Source organism: Furipterus horrens, unplaced genomic scaffold, assembly GCF_987537825.1.
Source record: "Furipterus horrens unplaced genomic scaffold, mFurHor1.1.pri manual_scaffold_15, whole genome shotgun sequence".
Classification (NCBI taxonomy): domain Eukaryota; kingdom Metazoa; phylum Chordata; class Mammalia; order Chiroptera; family Furipteridae; genus Furipterus; species Furipterus horrens.
In genome coordinates this window covers 19,610,698-19,631,924 of record NW_028327185.1, presented here as the reverse complement: position 1 = coordinate 19,631,924, position 21,227 = coordinate 19,610,698, and the positions used below count along the sequence as shown (strand labels likewise).

The 21,227-nt window shown below is 46.3% G+C and overlaps 1 protein-coding gene across 1 annotated transcript in view; it reads left to right on the top strand.

Annotated features, from left to right (window-relative positions):
- Window positions 1-21,227, top strand: part of LOC149992494 (pecanex-like protein 2) — a 193,389-nt gene that overhangs the window by 84,837 nt on the left and 87,325 nt on the right. Inside the window, exons 20-21 of the mRNA XM_090263293.1 lie at window positions 1,373-1,514; window positions 5,202-5,379. Coding sequence (XP_090119419.1) covers window positions 1,373-1,514; window positions 5,202-5,379 — 320 coding nt within the window. The remainder of the gene's footprint in view (window positions 1-1,372; window positions 1,515-5,201; window positions 5,380-21,227) is intronic.

Sequence of the window (21,227 nt, the reverse complement as noted above, 5' to 3'; positions counted from 1 at the left end):
GTAAAATATATAATATACTTACCTTTTATTATATATCAAAAATTTCATTTCTTATGAAATAACTGATTTTCAGTTCTACAGCAGGAAACATCACACATTAACCACAGAATACCCTAAGTTGGATCCTACCCAACGTCCTTACTTTATGACGCTCTTTTTTTACTATAGATGATTAAGGTATAAGTTTTATTACAAAATGTTGAAGAACGTGATTCCAGTAGTTTGATGAAGTTGCTGTTCAGATTTGCAGATTGAAATTTTGATCCTTGCTGTGGAGACCACCCTGTCTGTAAGCCTTATGGTGATGGGGTGGGGTCCACTCAGCCTCATGGTTTCTAGCAGACAGACAGATCAGGGAGGGAATGACATGGGCCCACCAGAGGACCCTGGAGCTGAACCTGGCTGGTGTGCTGTCCTCATAGAGGCGGGCAACCGTGGAGGGCCCTGGCTTCTCCCCGAACCCCGGAGGCAGGGACGAGGTATTTTCCCCCCATGGTACTCTGGCCTACAGAACTTTGCACTCTGACCAATTGGACCAGTTCCTGTTGCTCCCAGAGGGAGAAGTCCTAAGAGATGGGTGAGAGTCACTGCAAGTGTGCATTGCACGTGTCCCGTCCCAAGGAGAAGAGCAGATGTCTCCTCTGCCATAGTAGCAGGAAAGAGGTGTGACCAGGAGGATGGGTGGGACACACCAAACTGAGGCTCAGAATGAAGCAGATAATTGTTCACGATCACGCATCAGTGCTGAGTGGAGTCTGAATGTAAACCCTTGTTGGTCTGACTTAAAAGCTTAGCCCTGTGTGCATAGACCTCACTCTCCATGGTGCATCCTTGTTGGCAAATCACACTAGAATGTAATGCATTCACAGTGCTAAGGGACTGGGGATCAGCTTTCTCTTATTGGCATATGTTACCCATAAATTTGATTGTGGATTTAAAGACTGAAGAGAGGGAGAGAAGAGTGCAGAAACTAGCCCCAGCCTCACAAATGACCCCAAGCTTAAGAGAAGATGGGCTTGTGTTTTTTTTTCCAATTCTTTATCTTTCACTTTCTACATTTAACTACTCTGAGATGCCTTGATGCTGTGTGGTTGTTATTTAATTGGTCCCAGTAATAATTATATATGGAAAAGTCAACTGACTTGAGAAATTGGGGTACTGGCCTATATTTCTATATATCATTATTTATGAACTATGTAGAAACAAAGCCGAGTTGCTGCCTGGAAAGAACATTGGTGTACAATGTTTAGTGTCTAGAGTTCTGAACCAGCAGCTTTTGAGTTAAAGGGAGATACTGCTTATTATAACATGTACTTAAAGACACATAATTTGATCAGTGGCATGTTCTAAGTGGTCTTTGTGTTTCTTTCAGATGTCGCCCATTTAATGTGGTTCGAAAGACTCTATGTTTGGCTTCAGTCTTTTGAAAAACATATCTTGTACCCAGCAATAATTTTGAATGCCCTCACTATTGATGCCTTTTCAATAAGCAATTACCGGAGACTCGGGACCCAGTAAGTGGATAATGGTTTATTCTCCTAATGATTTGGCTCATGACGTTTTCAAAAATTAGCGAATTTTCTCTAAAGGGACTGCAGCAGAAGGCAACTTCCATGGTGTCTTTTACCAAACTCCATGGAGCTGGGTGGTCATTTGTCGTGACTGGGGTGCAGAGGAGTTAGATCTGCTGGAAGCGGTGCTGTGAATAAGTGTCCGTAGGTGGGAACGTTACCCTGCAGCCTTAGTCCGTGAGCCCCACTGTGACTGCAGGGCTGCTGGGGTTCCTGCCTCATGTCAGCTCGCTTCGCAAATGCTCCGTCATTTTGTGCTTGAGGGGCTGTCACTGCTCCCTCTGCGTTTTTCAGGGGCAGCATCACAGTTACAACCTCAGAGCACGGCGACTTCGTGCTGTAGGATACCGTGCTTTTGCGAAGTGCTGATCATGTACATGAGTTATTGGTTTTATGTGTTAACATTCACTCTGAATTTACAAACGGAAATCTATTAGATAATTTGTGGATTTGTCTTTCTGAGAAAAAGTTCAAGTTTGTGGTCGAATAAGTTGTTAAGAGTACAAGGCTGTGAAAGAGATTCTTTCCCAGATGTGCTTATGAGTCATGTTGCTTAAACATTATGTGCCCAACTCAACCCTGATGTACATAATCCCAAGCAGACGAATTCAAACCTGCTCTTCCTTTCAGGGTGAGATGAGGACAAATTCTTGAATGTTTGCCAAAGATTGAACAAGCTAAGCTCAAAGGCATTTGAATACTGGACTTTTGAGCAAGTTCATGGTCTCACAGGTAGACGCTAAAAGAAATGATCCCATAACCTTCCTGACCCTGCCTTCCTTCCAGTTCAGACCTCGTTCAGTTAGGCCATGGCAAGAAGTCCATGTCTTTTGGTACTTAAAGTCCTAGACTTCCGGTCCAGGGGTGAAAATCTGTCTCACTGAATAAAGAAGGCAGACAAAGGGGCTAGAGACCCCTTACATAGTTTGGGTGGGGCCCGATCCAGGGGTTGACTCTACATTTAGAACATGAAGTCCTTCTCCTTATGGCAGGTGTTTCCAGTGTGGGCCCATCTTGGCTGGCCCCAGGATCACCTCCTAGAATAAGGCAGATCCTCCATTTCTAGAGTGAGGGCTCTCAATCAGAACCAGAGTAGCAAAGAAGGTAACCAGCGCTGCCCCGGGGGATCATGCTGCAGAGTTTCAAGTTCTCCCTCCCCAGTGTCGGGACTAGACTTCCAGCCAAGCCTGCAGGTTGAGACCAAGCCTCTCTGGCTGTTGGCAGAGGATGGATGCAAAGGTTGAGAATCAGACAGACTCAAATAAACAGTTCCAGAGAGTCCAGCAGTAATCTTACTGTCTCATCCCTGTAAACTTCTTCCAGACACTAAAGACAGGAAGTATCAGCTTACTTACCTACCTCCAGGTATTCTCAACTTCCAGATGATGCACATGGAATTACTTTTCTCAGAGTCCAAAGCTGAGAATATTTTAAATATTCTTGAGGCATCCGTCTGAAGACTTAAAAACAAAGTCTCCCAAAGATTTCAAGCACCCCACTCGACCGGCTGTTCTGAAACGGAGCAGCAGGAGGCCGCACACCAGTCTCACCTGGAGACCTGTTTCGACCTCCATGTGAACCATTGTACCAGACAGTCAAACAAAAACTCTTTTCATAGCAGGCAGTACTTCTTATTCAGCGTTCACTACCAACCCCTTAGTAAGTGGTGATGGATGGATGATGGATGGATGGGTGGGTGGGTGGCCAAGTCGGTGAATCATGACGTCTCGCTGGGTGTTTATAGTTCCCAGCCTGACCTAAATGGCTGCTTTGCAGCTGTCCCGGGCCATTGGTCACTGATTGTTATGTAAGAATTTGTAAAGCCTTCAGCTAAGCCTACGACAGTCCATGGATCAGTAACTGACACCATTACCATTGCAGTGCTATAAAGACCATCACATCAGCCCTTCAGACCTACCATAGTCTTAACCAGCCATCATTCTTACACATAACCTGAACACTGTCTATTGTAACCGTAGTCACAGAAAACAGAAAGTTCACAGTTAACGCTCATCTAGATTTGGCCTGAAAACCCAGAAATCAGCCACTTCCCCTGAAAACCAAAACATCCCTAATCTTGAGACGCTTGTCACTGGGGTCCCTCCAAGGGCTTTGGCTACCCCACGGGGGTTTGTGTACCCTGGGCTGTTGTCAAGGACAGATGGGCCCACAGTCAGATTTTCACACCGTACTTTCATTTTGGTGAGTCTTGGAGCAGAGGTGAGCCTCACCGCAGGAAATCAAGGGCTTTCTGTGAAGTTACATAAAACACATTCCCACTCCCCCCAGACCTGAATGTAATCAAGAGCTAGTGTTTCTCAGTGGGGCCTCAGGCAAACCTTACCAGGGGCATTGGGGAAAGAGTGGGAACAGTCACAGCCGTAGGTCTGAAGACGTATAAAATGTCATATCGTGGCAAATGGAATTCCCAACGTTAGATCTTTCTGATGGCAATGACAATTTTACAGCTGTTAGGTGCAAAGACCTTGAAAGCACTTTTTAAATGCCCTCCTCCTGGGACATTAGGTCCAGAGCCCAGGGTCCCTCTAGGCTCAGGGAACTTGAGGTATGGTCCCAGTTTTATGTATTTAGCCAGAAAAAGAAAAACTCTCCCTCTGCAGTGCCACCATCCCCTGGACAGTGTTCCTACCTCTGGCTTCCTTTCAACTTTCCAAAGAGGCTCTTACAATTGTGGGGAATCTGGTTAAAAGGTGCAAAGCCTCCTGCAGAAAGACAGACCCTCATGCAGGGAGATGCTCTGTTAGACTCTGCTGAGCTGCTGCCATGGACCAACGGCCTCATGGGCGGTAGGTTGTTCACGGCTGACCTTGTGATCTGGAGGAATTGCACACACAGCCCGCATTCTTCCCCACACAAGTTACTGACCCGACTCTCTGGACAAGAGTGTTCAGGAGGTCAGTCCTCAAAGCCAAATCCTGGTCTGTCTTTGCCAACTACCTTGGTCAGCTCCTTAATTGAAAAGGCCAAGGGGAAAAATGGTAATCGATTTCCAGCAGAAAGAAAGGGAGACCAGCGAGCTTGTGCTCCCTGGGATGACAGCCGTGCTGAGAAATGCTGGAAATCAACGTGTAAGAGTAAAATTGGCTTTATGAAGACAGTGGGGTTTTTCCTCTTTTCAGAACATAATATTGACTTATCACATCACTGCTTCAGTAAGGTTCTCTTATAACAAAAGGCATCCACTGAGCAGACCAACCAGGGCTAGCGTGCTCTGAGTTCTCACTTGCCTCTAGGCTCCCTGTGGAACTTGTCACTGCCTTCAGACAAGCTCCAAGGAGCTCTGTGTCCTTTCCAAGGACAGGGGACAATTAGCAGCATACAATGGGAAGGAGCCTCCTCTAGTGGCAGCCTGTGCAGAAGGGTCCCTGGGGCTGAGTTTTAATCCCAGCGTCACCTCGTGAGCCCCTAGATGGATGAACCCAGCTCTGAGACTCAGTTTACTGCTCTGTCAGCGGACGGTCATCCCAGGCCCCCCCCCCCCCCAATTTGGCGTTTTGCGTTTACAAAGTGCAGAATGCACAGTAAGTGCTGAAGAGACGTTAGCTCTCATCACTCACCTGGCTGTGGGCGCATTGTCACTGACGGCTTCTCGTCCTCTCCTCCTCACAGCTGGGACGTCTTCCTCATGATCATGGCCGGCATGAAGCTGCTGCGCACCTCCTTCTGTAACCCGGCTCACCAGTTCGTTCACTTGAGTTTCACCGTAATCGTCTTCCATTTTGACTACAAAGATCTTTCAGAGAGTTTCCTCCTGGATTTCTTCCTGATGTCCATTTTATTTAGCAAGGCAAGTCAACAAGCTCTTTCCTACATCTTCAAATTTAGTAGGTGCATTCCTTATCAAGTGGTATAAGTTTTGAACATTTTAAAAATATATAGCATGAAATTAAATTGAATTATATATGCATATTACACGCCTGCTGCCCTTTCGAGAACATTCCCTGTGGAATATAAATATGCCATGTTATTTGCCAAAAATCACTAATTAATATGAATTAGTCATTAATGTTGCTTGAAATTTTATGATCTTTGTCTTTGTCACTAACAATCTCTTTATAGTACTTGCCTAGACCTCAAATGTTGTGACTTAAAGATTAGCAACCAGACGTTAAAATGTTTTTTAGTTTTCTCCTTCCTTCCTGCTTTCCTTCCTCCCTTCCTTCCTCCCTTCTTTTCTCCCTCCCATCCTTCCTCCCTTCCTTCCTTCCCTCCTTCTCATTCTTTCCTTTCTTTCTTACCCACTTGCTTAGCAAGCATTCTGCCTTTTGAAGTACATTTGAGACCTGGTACCGACAGCCAGGTCCCCGGGCGTATTTCCATTCCCTCAGCTTGTCTCAGGGCAAGATATCACCTGCTGTTAAGTCACACACAGGCAGTGAGAAATCCTCATCACAGTTGAGGCAGATGTGTGGGATGGTGTCTGATGTCTGACACGAGGGTGACAGAGTCCTCTGGGTGCTTGTATGCGGAGCACCGCGAGGACTCCCGGGCCTGCAAGCAGACGGGGAGGAGTGGGGAGCAACTCCTGTGGGTCGGCCGAGTGACACTCCCCGCGCTCCTTCCGCACCGGCCTCCTCATGTGCCCTTTTCTGCCTGAGAGCGACTTAACCACAGCTCCCCCTCTCGGTGAATGATTTTTATATTTTAAAGGTTTTTCTCCCCAAACTTCATTTTTTTACCTCTTTTTGAATCAGTTCTGTTCCCTTTCCTCTTTATTACTGACCCTTCCCTCCTGCTGGCTTTCTCTCTGCTCGTTTTAGGGAACAGAAACTCAGAACTCTCATACCGCCGGGGGAAAAGACCATGAGTATTTGACATCGTGCATCATTGCACACACATTTCCTGTTAGAGCTCCAGTTGGACACCGATTTTTCAGGTGTCCAAGTTCCTGCTTTGTCACTTGTCATTTGCTCCTTACTCTTCCTCCCGCCCCATTTCCACGTCTGACTCTGGAGTCCTGGCCGCTCCCACAAACGTTGGTTCTCTGTCCGAGTTCTGTTTGGTCTGGATAAACTTACCTCAATGTTCTGTGGATGCCAGGCTTCTATATCCTGTTTTCCTTGATGATGTGTAAATTCCTGGTATCTCACACGTCAGTGTAAAACTATTACCTTATGATCCTTAAAGCATTTCGGAGGTTACTGTAAATAATTTTACTGCTCGTGGGAGTAAGAGCTCATTATCAGATGCAAAGTGGGCTGGGATGGGTTGAACTCCTGCCTCTGCTGTGATGCATATTTGACATGATGATACTGGTATTTCTTTCTGAACCTCAGTTTCTTTAAAATGGAAAGTAATGATGCCAGTTTCACCAGGGATGGTATGAGGATTAATTAATGTAAGCATAAAATAAGTTGTTAAGTAGAACATGCTTCCCAAATACAAGGCAGAAGTTTTAAAGCCATTGTACTGAGAGAAAGAAAGGTCATACAGTATCTAGTACGGGAAGGAGTGTGGCCGGCTTCCCGCGCCGATCTCTCTGGTCAAGTGTCACCCTGTACAGTAAGAGTCCCCAAGGACCAACCACATGGCGGGGAGCAGGGCGGTCTCACTGTAAAAGTCTGAAGAGCGCGGCTTCTCAATGACCCTATACCTGCAGCGGGAACGATGCTGTGCACTTGCTGGAGGAGAGAGCCTGTCCCCACGGGGCATGCTGGTCAGCTGAGAGTGGCCACTGCTGAACGATACGTGGCCCACTGCATGTCTGGGGAAAGGCTTGCTGGGGCAAACACAGGAGTCAGGGTCGCTTTTGTTCCTTCTCGTCCACGAGGACACAGAGTGTGTCCTGTGCGTAATGTGGGGAGTGGGGCCTGTCAGGACATGGTCTCAATCCAAGCCCGTGGAACTTTCTTTGTGGCTGGCGAAGCACTGATGAAAGCACTAGACATTCAGGCAGAACTGTGGTAGCAGTGTTCTGATTCCTTCTGACGGAGGGAGCATCAGCGCATATAATTGAAGAGTCTGCTTTTTGGCTGGAGGCGATAGCCATGTCTAAAAGCAAAGAAAAAAAAGGAATGAGACAAGAGCTGGAAAAATCAGCATCCTGAGCAGTGAGTCATCCCTGTGCACCCTAACCCTCCCAATGCCTACTCCCTCCTACTGCTGAGAGGCAGCAGTGCCCCGTCAGGAATGAGAGACAAGATCTGATTTCTTGACAAAAAAAAAAAAAAAATATATATATATATATATATATATATATATATATATATATATAGTCAAATGAAGAGACAGCATTTGAGATCTTCCTGGAGAAAAGCCAGTGAGTGGAGTCAGTGACTGAAGCCGGCAGTGGCAGAGCGCAGACCACAGTTAACGCTTCTGTAAAGATCCTGCCTGCAAATCGCAACTGATGCTTTCTGTTCATTCTCCTCAGTTTAGTAAATCTTTTCAAAAAATGTCTGTCTTAATTATTCCCTAGAAGCTTTCTAGAAACCTACCATGCTGGCCTTGAAGTCAGTACGGTTCTTTCAGGTTCGTCATTGCCCAGTATGAATTGTATGTGTTCAGTAGACTCCTCAGTCCTGCTGATGACAAGTTCTCTCATCTGGCCATTGTCAAGTCCTGCTTGTGACAAGCTCTCTCATCTGACCCTTGCAGGAGTCCCTAAGGCTTCCCACGCCCTGCTCCTCTTCTGCAGACTAGAGTCACTGTTGGTTGCCTGGCAGCCCACCTCACAGAGGGGCTGAAGATGAATGAATGACTTAGAAGGTCATACAGTTTCCTTGAAAGAAAGGAGCTGCATGAATACAGGACTTGTTATTGTTATAAGTCAGTGGCTCCTAATCCTTTAGGCATTGCGGATAGAACAGAGAGACACGCAAGAGACAGAGATGAGCCGCAGAGGGAGATCAAAGCCCCAGGGGGCCAGAGGACGGAGCGATGGCTTCCAGGGGCCGTGCCTGTATCATTCTCTGCCTTCATCCCTGAATCCCCAAATGCCCCCTGAGATCTGGAAGGTGAATGTTGGCCGGTCTCTTCAGCCTGCCAGACCCGGTGAAAAATGGAAGTAGCCCTGGCTGGTGTGGCTCAGTGGTTGAGCACTGGCCTGAGAACCAAATGGTCGCCGGTTTGATTCCCAATCAGGGCACATGCCTGGGTTGCGGGCCAGGTCCCCAGTTGGGGGCACGTGAGAGGCAACCAGTTGATGACTCTCTCACACATTGATGTTTCTCTCCCTCTCTTTCTCCCTCCCTTCCCCTTTCTCTAAAAATAAATAAATAAAATCTTTAAAAAAAGGAACTAATGAGTTCCAGGGCCAGAGCCTATTGGGAACGATTTCATGCAACCTGCGTATCAACATAGAAGGTGGGCCATTCCTGGTGGACAGTCCAAGGTCGTGGGGTCGGAGCCCGCCTGACCGGTGTGGCACTCGAACCAGACCCCCTGGGACTCCTCTGAGAGGTCGGGCCATCCTTCCTCACCCCTCATTCTCTCAGTCCCTCTCCTTACTCTTTTCTGCTCCATGAGGCATTCTTCTCTTTCAAGAATCAATTAATATAATTACTTTGTAAGATTTCCAGGATGCCTAGGTCTTTGGAGAACAGTAAGACATGCTCCAGATGAAGACATTTGGTTGCAAGAAATACTTGGTTGTGGCAGGAACAAAGATGACAAAGGTCTTTCACGCTCTCCCACTGGTTCTGAAGAAGTTATTAGAAACCATCTAGTCTGGAAATGTGTAGTAATTTTTAGTTGTAAAATCGACTAAAATCAGGACTGGAAACAATCCTGCCAGAGGATAACTCTGCCAGCATTTCCGGGACACATTCAGCTGAAGGTCTACAGGTTATTAGTTCAACATGAGGGCTAGCGCTTTTTACCATTTAGGAAATTAAAATTAATGGGGGAGGTCATTTTTATAGAAAACCGTGTGAGTCACAGCAGCAGAGCCACAGTGCACGGCGGCCTGTGGGCGGCTGCAGCTGGTGCTCCAGTTGTTCGAAGTCAGAGTTCCTGGTGGCATGTTCCTCTCTGTACACGGGCGGCAAGCCTTGCATTAAATGGAACCGCCTTTTTGGGAATGCACCCTTTTACAGAAGCATTTGTTTAAAATACTCCGCTCAGGAAAGTAACTGTTTATTTATTGAGCGTACCTTTGGTGCCAGGCCTGGTACCAGGCACCGAGATGACCCACAAGAAGAATGATAGTGAATCCTTGTTTGGTGCTTCCCACGGGCCAGGCACAATTTTCAGCACTTTGCACATACGAACCTGCTTAGCCCTCCTGTCAGCTTCGTGGCACAGAAATAAGTCGATGGCCCCCGGGCATCACACCGTGAAATGAGGGAGTAGAGGACCTGCTCTGAGGCTGTACTTTGTGAGCTGCCTCCCTGGCCCGGGGTGTCTGGAAAGACAGCCATATGTCAAGAGGCCATTGCCGTAAAGTAGGACAGGAGGTGACCGTTGTAGAGAATTTCCGGAGTGTACGTAACAAGGGTACCCAACCCCCCTGGGAAACCAGAAACGAGGATGCTTACCTTGAGATTTGAAGAAGGGGCAGTGAGTCCGGCAGGGACGGCAGGGAAAGGGGAGTTGCACAGAGGGAACTGCATGTGCAAAGGCCCGGAAGCAAGAGGAAGTCTGGCCTGTCATTACCTGGGAGGGGGCGGTGAGAGGTGGAACTGGGAGCTTCAGGGCTGGGCTTTATTTCTACATCAGCTGAGGAGCGATGGGGTCAGAACTGCTTTTCAGAAAGCTCTCTTGGCGGGAGTGAGCAAAGGGTGGGGACAGGTGGAGCCCTGGAAATTGAGGGCGAGAGTGTGTAATAATCCAGGCACGTCCAAACGAGAGTTTGACCTGTGGTGCAGAAGTGAGGACAGGAAAAGGGACACATTCAGGAGGGGTTCAGGAGGTCATGCTGGTGACAGCTGGTGGCTGCTGGAGATGAGGGGAAGTGGGCTGGGGGATGCATCCTACCAGATCGGGGACAGCTCTCAGAGCCAGCCAGGGCTCCGGTGACCAGGTGGTGACATTAACTAGATTTGAAGAAAAAGAATGTTGGTTTCAAATGTGTTGAACTGTGGAATGCGAAGTGATGGCGACCAAAAGGAAAGGCCTATCTATGGAGCAGGATTATTTTCCATTTCAATATTTTAATTCACATAGCTAATACATAAATGTATTGCTATAATAAAATTATAAAAACAATGGAAAATAACATAGAAACTCTATACACATTCTTCACTCCTTAACTCCTCCTCTCTTTAATAAAAACCAATGTAAACTTTTCAGAATAATTCCTTTTGTTCTGTTTTCCAAAGTATTTGCATACACATGCACACACATACACACACTCATATACGTACCATACACAAACGTAGAATATTAATGGAGTTTTTCTTTATATATTTTACTTCCCTTTTTGCTTAAAAATAGATCTTAGAGTTCAATGACATCTTTTTGATGCTTGCATGATATTCCATAGCATACTATAGTTTGACAAGCCATTTCCCTGTTGAAAGACAATTTGTTTCTGATTTTTTCTGTGGTAGTTGAGCACTCCTGTTTTCACAAATTCCAAATGAAATTGGCTTAATATAAAAAAGGAATTTAAGAGTTCAAGCAATTGATTGGATGGCCCAGAACCTGAACTTGCAGCATCGAAATGCTGTTTCTGTTTCTCCTTCTCTCCTCTGCTGGCTTCATTCCTAAACCGACTCTGTCCCTTCCCTGTGGTGTGACTGTGGTCACTAGCTTTCTTACAACTGGTAATCCCAGAAAGAAGAGGAAACGTCTTTCCTTGTAGTTTCATCAGTAATCCTGGGGGACAGTTTCATTGACTCCTTCTGTGTCACGCACTCAGGTGTGAACAAAGTCCTCCGTCAGTGAGCCCTGGAATCCTAACTAAGTCCTAACTGAGCTACACGTCAGGGAAGGAAGAAAGAGGGGGCAGACGTGTGGTGTCAGATGCCACTACATTTGACCCTACAAAGGTTATCACTAACTTCTGCTGCGCAGGAGAGCTTCAGAAACAGATTTCTGATGGGATTGCTGGGTCTGCCAGACGTACATGAAACGGCCTAAATAGGGAATCCTTCCAAAAGACTTGTATTGCTTCCAACAAGCATGGCCAGCATTTAAGGAACAGGCGGAAGGGGAAGATGGAGCTAAAGTGTTTCAAGAAAGAGGGAATGGTCAGCACTGACAGAGGCTTCCCACGACACCCAAGACCAAAGAGTGGACACCCTTTTAGCAATGGAGATGTCGTGGGTGAGATTCCCCGCACGGTGGGGCTGTCACTGTCAGAGTGGTCTCTGAGGTCAGGGACGCTGTGTTATTCCTGTTTTGTGTCCTCTGTGCCCTGTGCAGGGTCCCCGTTTTAGTGAGCCCTTAGCGTTTGTTCGTGGATGACCGAGTCCACTCCCTGACCACAGGTCTGTGTATTTAAATATAGGTATTCAAGGGAGCTCTGTTGTATCCGGTTTGGTGACGCCGTCTTGAAGAGAAAACTCCACAATCACAACCCCTTTAAAGTTGTTGATCTTTTATTGGCTCAGAAGATAAGACATGAGATTCTCATTGTATATAAAAGATTCAGTCCACTGTCCTTGCCAGGAATAAACGTGCTAAATATCTGTGATGTACAATGTTTACTTAGGGCCACCATCTCTAGATCTGAATGCAGAACTTGATACTTAATACGAGAATGGAGCTCTTACACATTGCAGCCAGGAAATCATCGACAACAGATGTTATTTTCTCTCCTCAGACTGGCTTCCCCATGCCTCCTCTGAGATTTTGATGGTAATAGCTGCACCCTCCTCTCTCCCAGGGTACTTGTGTGGACTCATTCTTGCTGTCCTGAAATGAGGTGGGGCAGTAGCAGCTCCACATCATCTTTCTGGCTAAGTGATGTTGGATCCTGCTCCATTTTCCATTTCGTTTATTTTTAGCTTACTTTCCCTCACTTAGTCAAAGAATAGACTTGTCAGATTTATTGATCTTTTTCATAATTCTGGAATCTTCAGTAAGGTCGTCGCACAGTGTCCTTTTTGCTAGAAGACTAAATCCTGTAATAACATCAGTTCATAGGTTAAAAATAACCTGCTGGCCTTGAGTCATCATTGGGTTGTAGAACTTACTGGTAAGGATGAATGCAAATATAAATGTCAATTAATCTGATAAGTAAGGGAGAGTTACGTTTACTCTGATGTTGAGCTGTTAGTGCTTGGGGAGGTACTGTGCCCAAACAGAAGTAAAGAGTCTTGCAGTGTCTTACCACACAATGTAGAGAGTTTGATTCAACAGTTATAATTTAGGGATTACTAGGTGTCACTACTGCCACCTCGTTAGCTGTCCAAGGAACGGATATGTGTCACTAGAAGTGCCCTCTTAGAGCTTAAGCTAGTGGGGGAGATTGGAAGTTACAAATAGCAGAGAGTTAAATGACGTCATCAGCCACTCTAAATTCTGACCGGATTTCAGCTTCTCATTCAGTGATAGACCTTTGGAAAGGCGCCTGGTATCTGCTCCATTTCAGCACCTTCGCTGCTGCCATTCTGGTGCCGGCGTCACCACCTCACACCTGAGTGACTGAACTAGTCCAAACAGCCTCCCTGACCCTCACTCACCACCCTGCAGCGTATTCTTAACAGGCTGGCCAGAGGGAGAGTTAACAAAAATTATTTTGAAATAATCTTAGATTTATAGAGCTTTGAAGACAGAGTTTCCATACTACCCCCAGACTCAGTCGCCCCCATAGTGAACATTTTACATTAGTGTAGTGCGTTTATCAAAATTAGTGAACCAACATTGATGTCATTAACTAAAGTCCATGCTTAATTTTGATTTCCTGAACTTTTTAATTTGATATGCCTAAGGGTGTGTGTGTGTGTGTGTGTGTGTGTGTGTGTGTGTGTGTGTGTGTGTGTGTGTTCAGTCCTACTTGGTGTTCTTTGAGTTTTCGGGATTTGTGTTTCGGTGTCTGTCATTAATTTTGCAAGTTCTCCATTATCATCACTTCAGATATTTCTTACGCTCTGTCCTCTCCTTCCTCTGGTGTCACAGTTAGCTTGTGTTACACCTTTTGCTATTGTCCCGCAGTTCCTGGATGTTTTGTTTGGGTTTTGGTGTTTCACTTCACAGTTCAGTTAGGGAAATTTTTATTGACATATTCTTTTTGACCATATCCAGTCTAGTGATGAGCCCATTAAAGACAGTCCTCATGTCCGTTATAGTGTTTCTAATTTCTAGTTTTTCATTTAAAACACAAACCAGATTTTGCCCCTGCTCTGAGCCCTGAAATGAATCCCCATTTCCTACAGAAATGCACTGGTCCAAAGACCAGAGCACCAGCTGGCTCTCCATTACTGCTCTGGCCTCCTCTCCTGGAGTCTCCTTGCTCAACTCCGTGGCCCTTGCAGGTCTTCCAGGGAGGCATGCTCTCACTCTAGAACCCTCGCGCTGACTGTTGCTTCTGCCTAAAAATGCTCCTCTGCAGATCCCACCGGGCTCACTGCATCACTCCTCCACGGCTTTGCTCAGCTCTCACCTCCTCAGTCAGAGCGACCCCCCGGTTTCACGTTGCCCCTTGCCCTGCTCTACCCTCCGCCCATCCTCCCGCACCTTTCATACTGCTCCATGTTTGCCTTCGTGCATTCGTCCCTTCCTAACAATGCTATTGCTGACCTGTTTGTCCTTTTACCGCCTGTTCCACTAGAACGCACGTTTCAGTGGGCAGAGATCTTTGCCTGTTTTCTTTAGTGATGTGTCCCCGTTTCCAGAACAGGATCAGGCACACAGTGGGCATACAGTAAACTTCTGTGGTACATTGACTGTTGCTCTTTTACGCCAACTATTCAGTAACTTATCCAAAGTCACTCACAGCCAGACTTGAACTTGTTTCTACACCCTGTCTGCCCAAGCACAGTAGTAATGACTGCTTTGCAGAAGGTTCACGAAGCCCCTGCAGGGACATAGTGCGCCTTCTGGGTTCCTAGGGATACATGGTCACTTGTCCTTTCCACCTCGGATGAAGCAGGGGAAGAATTTCACAAACTCAGTAACAAAAAACACAAACCCATGCCCCGCGTTCCCAAGAAAACTGGAAACTCCTTGAGTGACGGGACCGGGGGTGAGCTCAGTTATTTCCTGCTCCCTACAATTTGTGACAAAATGCTGGGTCGTAGCGATTCCTCAATATGTAGTCACTGAATTCGGTCAAGAGCTTAGAGGTGGAAAAAACTGGTGGCTGGATGACATTTTATTATTTTAGCGAGATGATGGTTCACAGAGCAGGGGCAGGGGCGTACGTGGGGGAGGGGGGCGTTAGATGGAGCGTGGGGGTCACTTAGAGTTCCCTCGAGCTGTCCTGGTGTGTGTTTTGCTGTCCTTGACTTCCTATAAATCTTGCTGAGCGGCCTCCCAGCCCGCCTGCTGTCCCGCTCATAGTGGGGGGCTCGCACAGGGCCGGCAAGCTGGCTGCCCTTCTGCACCTGGGGCGCTCTGCTCTAGCGTCTGCCAGGCCCCTCCTGCGGAGCTGAGATGGGTACAAACAGCCTGCTTCTTGCTGTAGATTTATCTCCAGGGGTGACAAGCTGACGCATCCTCCTGGGCAGCTCCGTGCACATGGCCACAACCATGACTCCTCTCTGCAGTGTCGTGTAACTGCCGGGAGGTGCCCACGCACCAGGGAGGTGGGTTTCCCTTCATTCAGACCACTCAAGTTACCGTAATCCCTCCCCTGGGAAGGGGTGTGGCTGAGACGAGTGCTAGCAGCTCTGCCTCCAAAGTAAGGATCAGCTTCTCCTCCCGGCCTGTGACATCAAGCCTGGTGTACAGGTCACACCCTTTTTCCTTATTTTCCTCTTTCTTCTCATGCCAAAGTATACTATATAAATACATGGATTTAGTCATGTTGTTCAAAGGTCTGCGTACTCATGTGTGTCCCTGCGACCATGTCAAAGGGATATTTATGGGCTCCCATTTCTTGTTAGAGCCTGCATCTTTCTCTGCTGAAGGAGGCTGCTCACTGGCTACATATCACAAGTGTCCCTCCCCTCTGGACACTGATGACATGCTGTCATTAAGGCCACAAACTGAAGACCCACTGCTCATTAACCTTTACAGAAATGGGGATGTGATGTGTGTTCAAGACACAGAAAAGCTACCTGAGTGGCTTTGGGGAATTCAGGAGAGGGGACAGCTCTGAATTTCTTCACTGAAAGAATTTTGCAAACCTTCCTTACTTGGTAACCAGGAGCAGTGCCCTCATTAAAATGCGTCCTGAAGAGGGAGCTCGGTTGGGTTATGAGTCAGGCCGACTGCTGGTGGGAGGCTTCTGGCGCCACAGGATGTTCATAGAGGAACCTGTGGATTCCAAGGTGGCCTTTACCAGGTGCTCATGTTCAGGACAGGATCTTCGCGGTCACCGATGTGCCCATTCTTTCTTTCCTCGAGTGGTTAGTTTTGGAAGCATGGTGTTTTTGCCTCAGTTGAAGAAAATTGTTGATGAGACTGAGATGGTTACTATATGATTTTTAAATGTCCAGGGAGGACCTGACTGGTGGCTAAGCTGACTGGAGCATCGTCCGATACACCAAAAGCTTGTGGGTTTGATCCCAGGTCAGGGCACATTCCTAGCCTGGGGGTTTGATCCCCAGTTGGGGCACATATGGGAGGCAACCGATTGAGTTTCTCTCACACCAGTGTTCCCCCCCCCCCCGCCCCCGCTTCCTCTCTCTCTTAAATCAATAAACATATACTTGTCCTTGGGTTAGAAATTTAAAAAAATATCCAGGTAGCAAGAGGGTAAATAACTCTCTTATCAGGAAAATCGGTGGCATGTAAGTGAAAATCAGGAAGGGACAAGAAAAATTCCACTGAACCCTTGCCTGCCACAGCCAGCGGCTGTATCACCTGATGAGTCAGGAAAATGCCTGAGGCTTTCATTCACTCATTGTTTCACATTCTGAAAAATGCCGTTGAACTTGCATCTGCCGTGTGCGTATGTGCCACTTACGTGTTGGAAGATATCTGCTGTGTGCCTGTACCACTTCTCTGCTGGAAGATAAGGGTACAACTTCAGTGAATGCCCCAGGACTGCGGCCAGTGACCATGCACTCCAATGACGATGTGAGAGAGAAAGACAACACTTTTGAAACGATGTCATAACTGCAGTAAGGAAAGTAACCTATATTCGTTGGGGTACGTACTTTGTGCTGAGTCCTAAGCTGAAAAACAACATGCATTATTTTATTTAATCTTCACAGCAAATTTCTGAAACAAGTACCATGAGCACAGCTACTCTGCAGATGAGAAAACTCAGTGGCCTGAAACCAGTCCAAGATCACACAGCTAGTGAGGTCGCACAGAGCTGGGCGATGGGAACCCAGGTCTGCGTGACTCCGAAGCGCATCCGGTTACCAGGGTGCTGAACTGCCTGCCGTGCGATGTGAAGCTATACGCCAGCTACTGCGGGGGCCTCCACAGGGAACAGCTCATTAGGGCAGTGGGGGATTTTAACTCCTCTTCAATTCCACTTTATTTCTTCTATTGACTTATTACTTAGGCCTCTTCTTTTAGTCATTGCTCTTATGTTAAAAATATAATAACTTTAATAAGAATGACCTTCAAATAATATTCCACCACCCATGTGTGCTGTACAGAATTTCCACGGCTTGCTTCCTCCCATCCCGTGTGGTAGTGTCGCACATTTTATTTTTACATATGCTATAAACCCCTGATATATTGTTATTATCTTCGCTTTAGATCAGAATTGCTCTTTAAGAGCAACTGAAAATAAGAAAAATTTTATTTTCTTGTCCCTTATTCTATGTGTGATGCTCTGTTTCTTTGTGTACATCCAAGTTTCCAATCCATATCATTTTCTTCTACCTGAAGATCTTCCTTACACAGTTCTTGTGTGTAGGTCTATTGACAGTGAGCTGTCAGTTTCATTTCTTGGAGAAAGTGTCTCTCTTTTGTTTTTGAAAGATGTATATTCACCGGGTATAGAATTTGGTCTTGACAGCACCCCTCCTTCACCCCTGCTTTAGCACTTTTAAAACGTTACTCCATTATCTTCTGGCTTACGTTGCAGATGAAAGTCTTCAGTGATTTTTACTTTTTTTACTTTTGTTTTTCTCTGTGGAATGTGTCTTTTTCTTTTTTGTCTGCCTTCAAGATTTTCTCTTCATCTTTTGCTTCTAGCAGTTTGGTTATGATGAGCCTTGTTGTTGTGCAGATCTTGTTGTTTGTTTATTCATTTGTGTGCTCGTTTGGGTATTTGTCCTCCTTGGTATTATCTGATATCCTTGAATCTGTGGCTTGGTGTCTGTCATTATTTTGAAAATTTCCTGGTTATTATTTCTTCAAATACATCTTTTGGCTTCTTCTTTTCCTCTTCTCTCTCTGAGGTTCAAGCTACGCCTGCATTAGTTGGGTATTTGTCTGCAGCTCTTGGATGCTCAGTAATGTCTTCTTTTTGAATTCGCTCAGATTTATTTATCTTTGTGTTTCACTTGAGGTTGTTGCTCTTGACCTATCTTCAAGGTCACTGGTTCTCTCCTTGACTGTGTTAGTGTGATGACCTATGGAAAGCATTCTATATCTGTTACTGTGTTTTCCATTTTTATAATTTTCATTTGAGTCTTTCTTCTATAGTTTCCATCTCCCTGCTGAAATTTCCCATCTAATCTTCCATATTGTATTTCTTTTCCATTAGAGCCCTTAACATAGTTCCACTTGTGTCATATCTGAGTCTTGCTCTGATTGTTGCTTTGTCTTTTAGGAGTATATATTTTTTTCTTGCCTTTTTGTATGCCTTATAATTTTTTTTTTTGTTCAAAGCTGGTCATCTTTTAGAGGACTATAAAGAATAAAGTAAACAGATTTTATGCTTGGAACTGAGCATGCCTTTCCTCCTGCTAGATTTTTAATGCAGGAGTGGGAGGCTGGCCAGGTTGGGGGTTTGATGTCACTGTGGTTACCGGCAGGCCACCACAGGCTCCAAAACTCCTGGCGGGAAGCCTGTGTTCAGGTTGAAGCTGGTTGCCAGAGCAGTGTCTGTTCTGTCCTCAGCTGTAGGTCTGTGCCGCACACCAGTGTGTCCCTCTGCCTGCCCTCGTGCCCTGCTGTTCCTCTCCCAGCAGTGCCTGCTTTCTTTTTACGTGAAGCTTGTTAGCTTGGTGGCGAGGGGCAGAGGCGGAAAGGGAGGATCTTCTGTTTTATCATCGAGCCTCAGTCTTAGGCCTTCACCGTGTCCCTTTGCCTCAAGGATGTGTCCTTCTAAGTTCTCCTGTCCCTCCCGCTATAGCTGTGGGTCCAGCAGGTACCTCTGCGCTTTCCTCAGGAGCAGGGTCTTTGTCGTCACTGTCATTCTCTTGCCCCAGCTGTTAAGAGTTTTCCCCAACGGCTAAAGACAGCCGTTCTGTTGACCTTTCTTCCACAGACTAAAAGGATGTCCCGTGGGAGAGGTCGGGGGACAGGGGTAGCAGAACTCTGTGCCCGTCCGCAGGTCTGCTGCTTCCTTCCTATGGGTCTGTGCCACTTCGTACATTTGCTCAGGACTCCCTCCGGTCTTTTCTGTGAGCTCCTACCGCAGTTCATGGAGAAGGGACCTGCAGTTCCTACAGTCCCAAGGGCTTCATGGTGTCCCACCAGCCCACACTTGGTTGTCACCAGTTCATCAACTCTTCTGGCCAAGCTCTTCCTACCGGGGTCTGGTTGCATCTGCCCCAGGTGAATGATTACTCATTGTCTCCACTCTCCCTGAAAGTGTCTGTCTCTCCTTCGATTGTGGGCGAGGTCACTGCTCTACGACCTAGTTCTCCAATGGGTTAAAAAACCGAGTCATGAATTTGAAGTTTATCTGGCTTTTTTTTTTTTTCTTGCAAAGGTGGGAAGAATCCTCTTTTCAGCTTTGTGTGGCCCAAAGAACAGACCAGAAGCTCTTTCAACTACTTTTTAATTTTACATGAAATGTTGATCCATTTGGTATATTAGTCAGAACCTTTTGATGGCGAGTGACAAGAACTCAAAAGAAACACTTGACACACAGCCACAGCCAGCACATACTGTCATAGCAGGGCTCTGTCCTCTGCACTTTCTCTCACGTTTGCTTTTGCTTGGTTCTGCTCAGCTCAGTCCCATGCACCAATTCTTCAGACGAGGAGCAAGATGGCTGCCAGAAACCCACCAGTGGTGGACGTAACACCCTGCACCTGTGCTTCGGACTGCTTCCTCCTGCATCAGTGGTCATCAGACTGATGGGGGATATCAGACTATGGCCAGCCCAGTGTGGACCCTGTGTCCAACCCAGTGGTCAAGGTCAGGGGAGTGTGCTGTATTAACGCCCCTGCACTGGCTTTGTGATCTCTTAGATAAGTGCGTCACATTTTCTTCAGCTATGGTTTGAAGTTAATTTTTGCAACCTAGATGCCTATCAGTAGTGTAGTCACTCAACAGACTGTCTAGCAAAAGCAATGGAGTGTCAGATGTGAGGTACAGCAATGTGTACCCATGTTAAGGTGTCCATGAGATATGAGGTAGAAAACCCAAGTTTCAGAACAGTATATATTGCTCATTCAATGTAAATAAAAGAGGATGCACACACACATCCACATGTATTTCACATGTGTATGTGGAGAAAATTCCAGACAGGATACCTCCTCCACCAACATTAACTGTGGCTGGCACCAGAAGTTCGGTCAGAATGAACTGAGTAACAAGAACTTCTGCTGTACAATTCTGAACTATTTGGTATTTTTAAACCGAGACTGTATTATTATATTTGTATCAAAATACCACACATTTTGAAAATTTAGGTGCTTAAAGCAGAAAGTTTCCATTATGTGGAACATCACCATAGGAATAGCTTTACTTGTGTGTGTACTAGAGGGATGAAATGCTTTTACAGGTATAAGCCCTCAGGAGAGAAGGCAACTTAGATTCCGGAAGCTGGACAGGAAGATGTTCAAAAAGGTGGGGGGAAGCTGCCTCATAGCTGTGTATAGTCGCATTATTTGTTTCTTTTATTAAAATGCTGTGTGGGTAAAACAGCAAGTGCCTTGCTAGGAGACTTATGAACTTAGCCTGCGTCCCAAAGGCAGCATTTACTGCCCATGGGATTTTAATGGACCTTTGAGAAGAAGGAATCCCCCTAGAAACAGAATCCAGAAAGCCACTTTTTCTCCACAGGGAAGAAAAAGCTAAATAAAATCCAGAACAGTTATGGGGAACCTGTATCATATATGGAGTAGTTGGACGAAGGCAAAAATAAGGACTTCAAAGAATTAAGCACTTGAAAAGGAAGGCAGAGTGTGTGCAGAAATATATCGTTTTCACCACTTCATTCCAAGGCCAGTTTGGGCAGGACGCTGCAGGAACAAAGGAAGCACTCTCTCATCAGTTCCTTCATCATCTGGTTCTGCCCTGTTGAAACCCACCCTCACCGCCTCCCTCAGTGACCCCCACCCTGAACCTACGCCACGCTGAACCTGCACCATGACCCGAAGCACACCGATACAGGATGACATTTCATTCCCAGCTCCTGGGGGTCTCAACAAGACCTTTTGGATGCATGCATTCCTACCTCTTGGTAGGTTGTAACATTTCAGTGTGCAGTGGTGACCTCATTTGCATATATGGATACACTAATGAGCAGTTATGAAATATGACCCTAACTAATATTTTCTG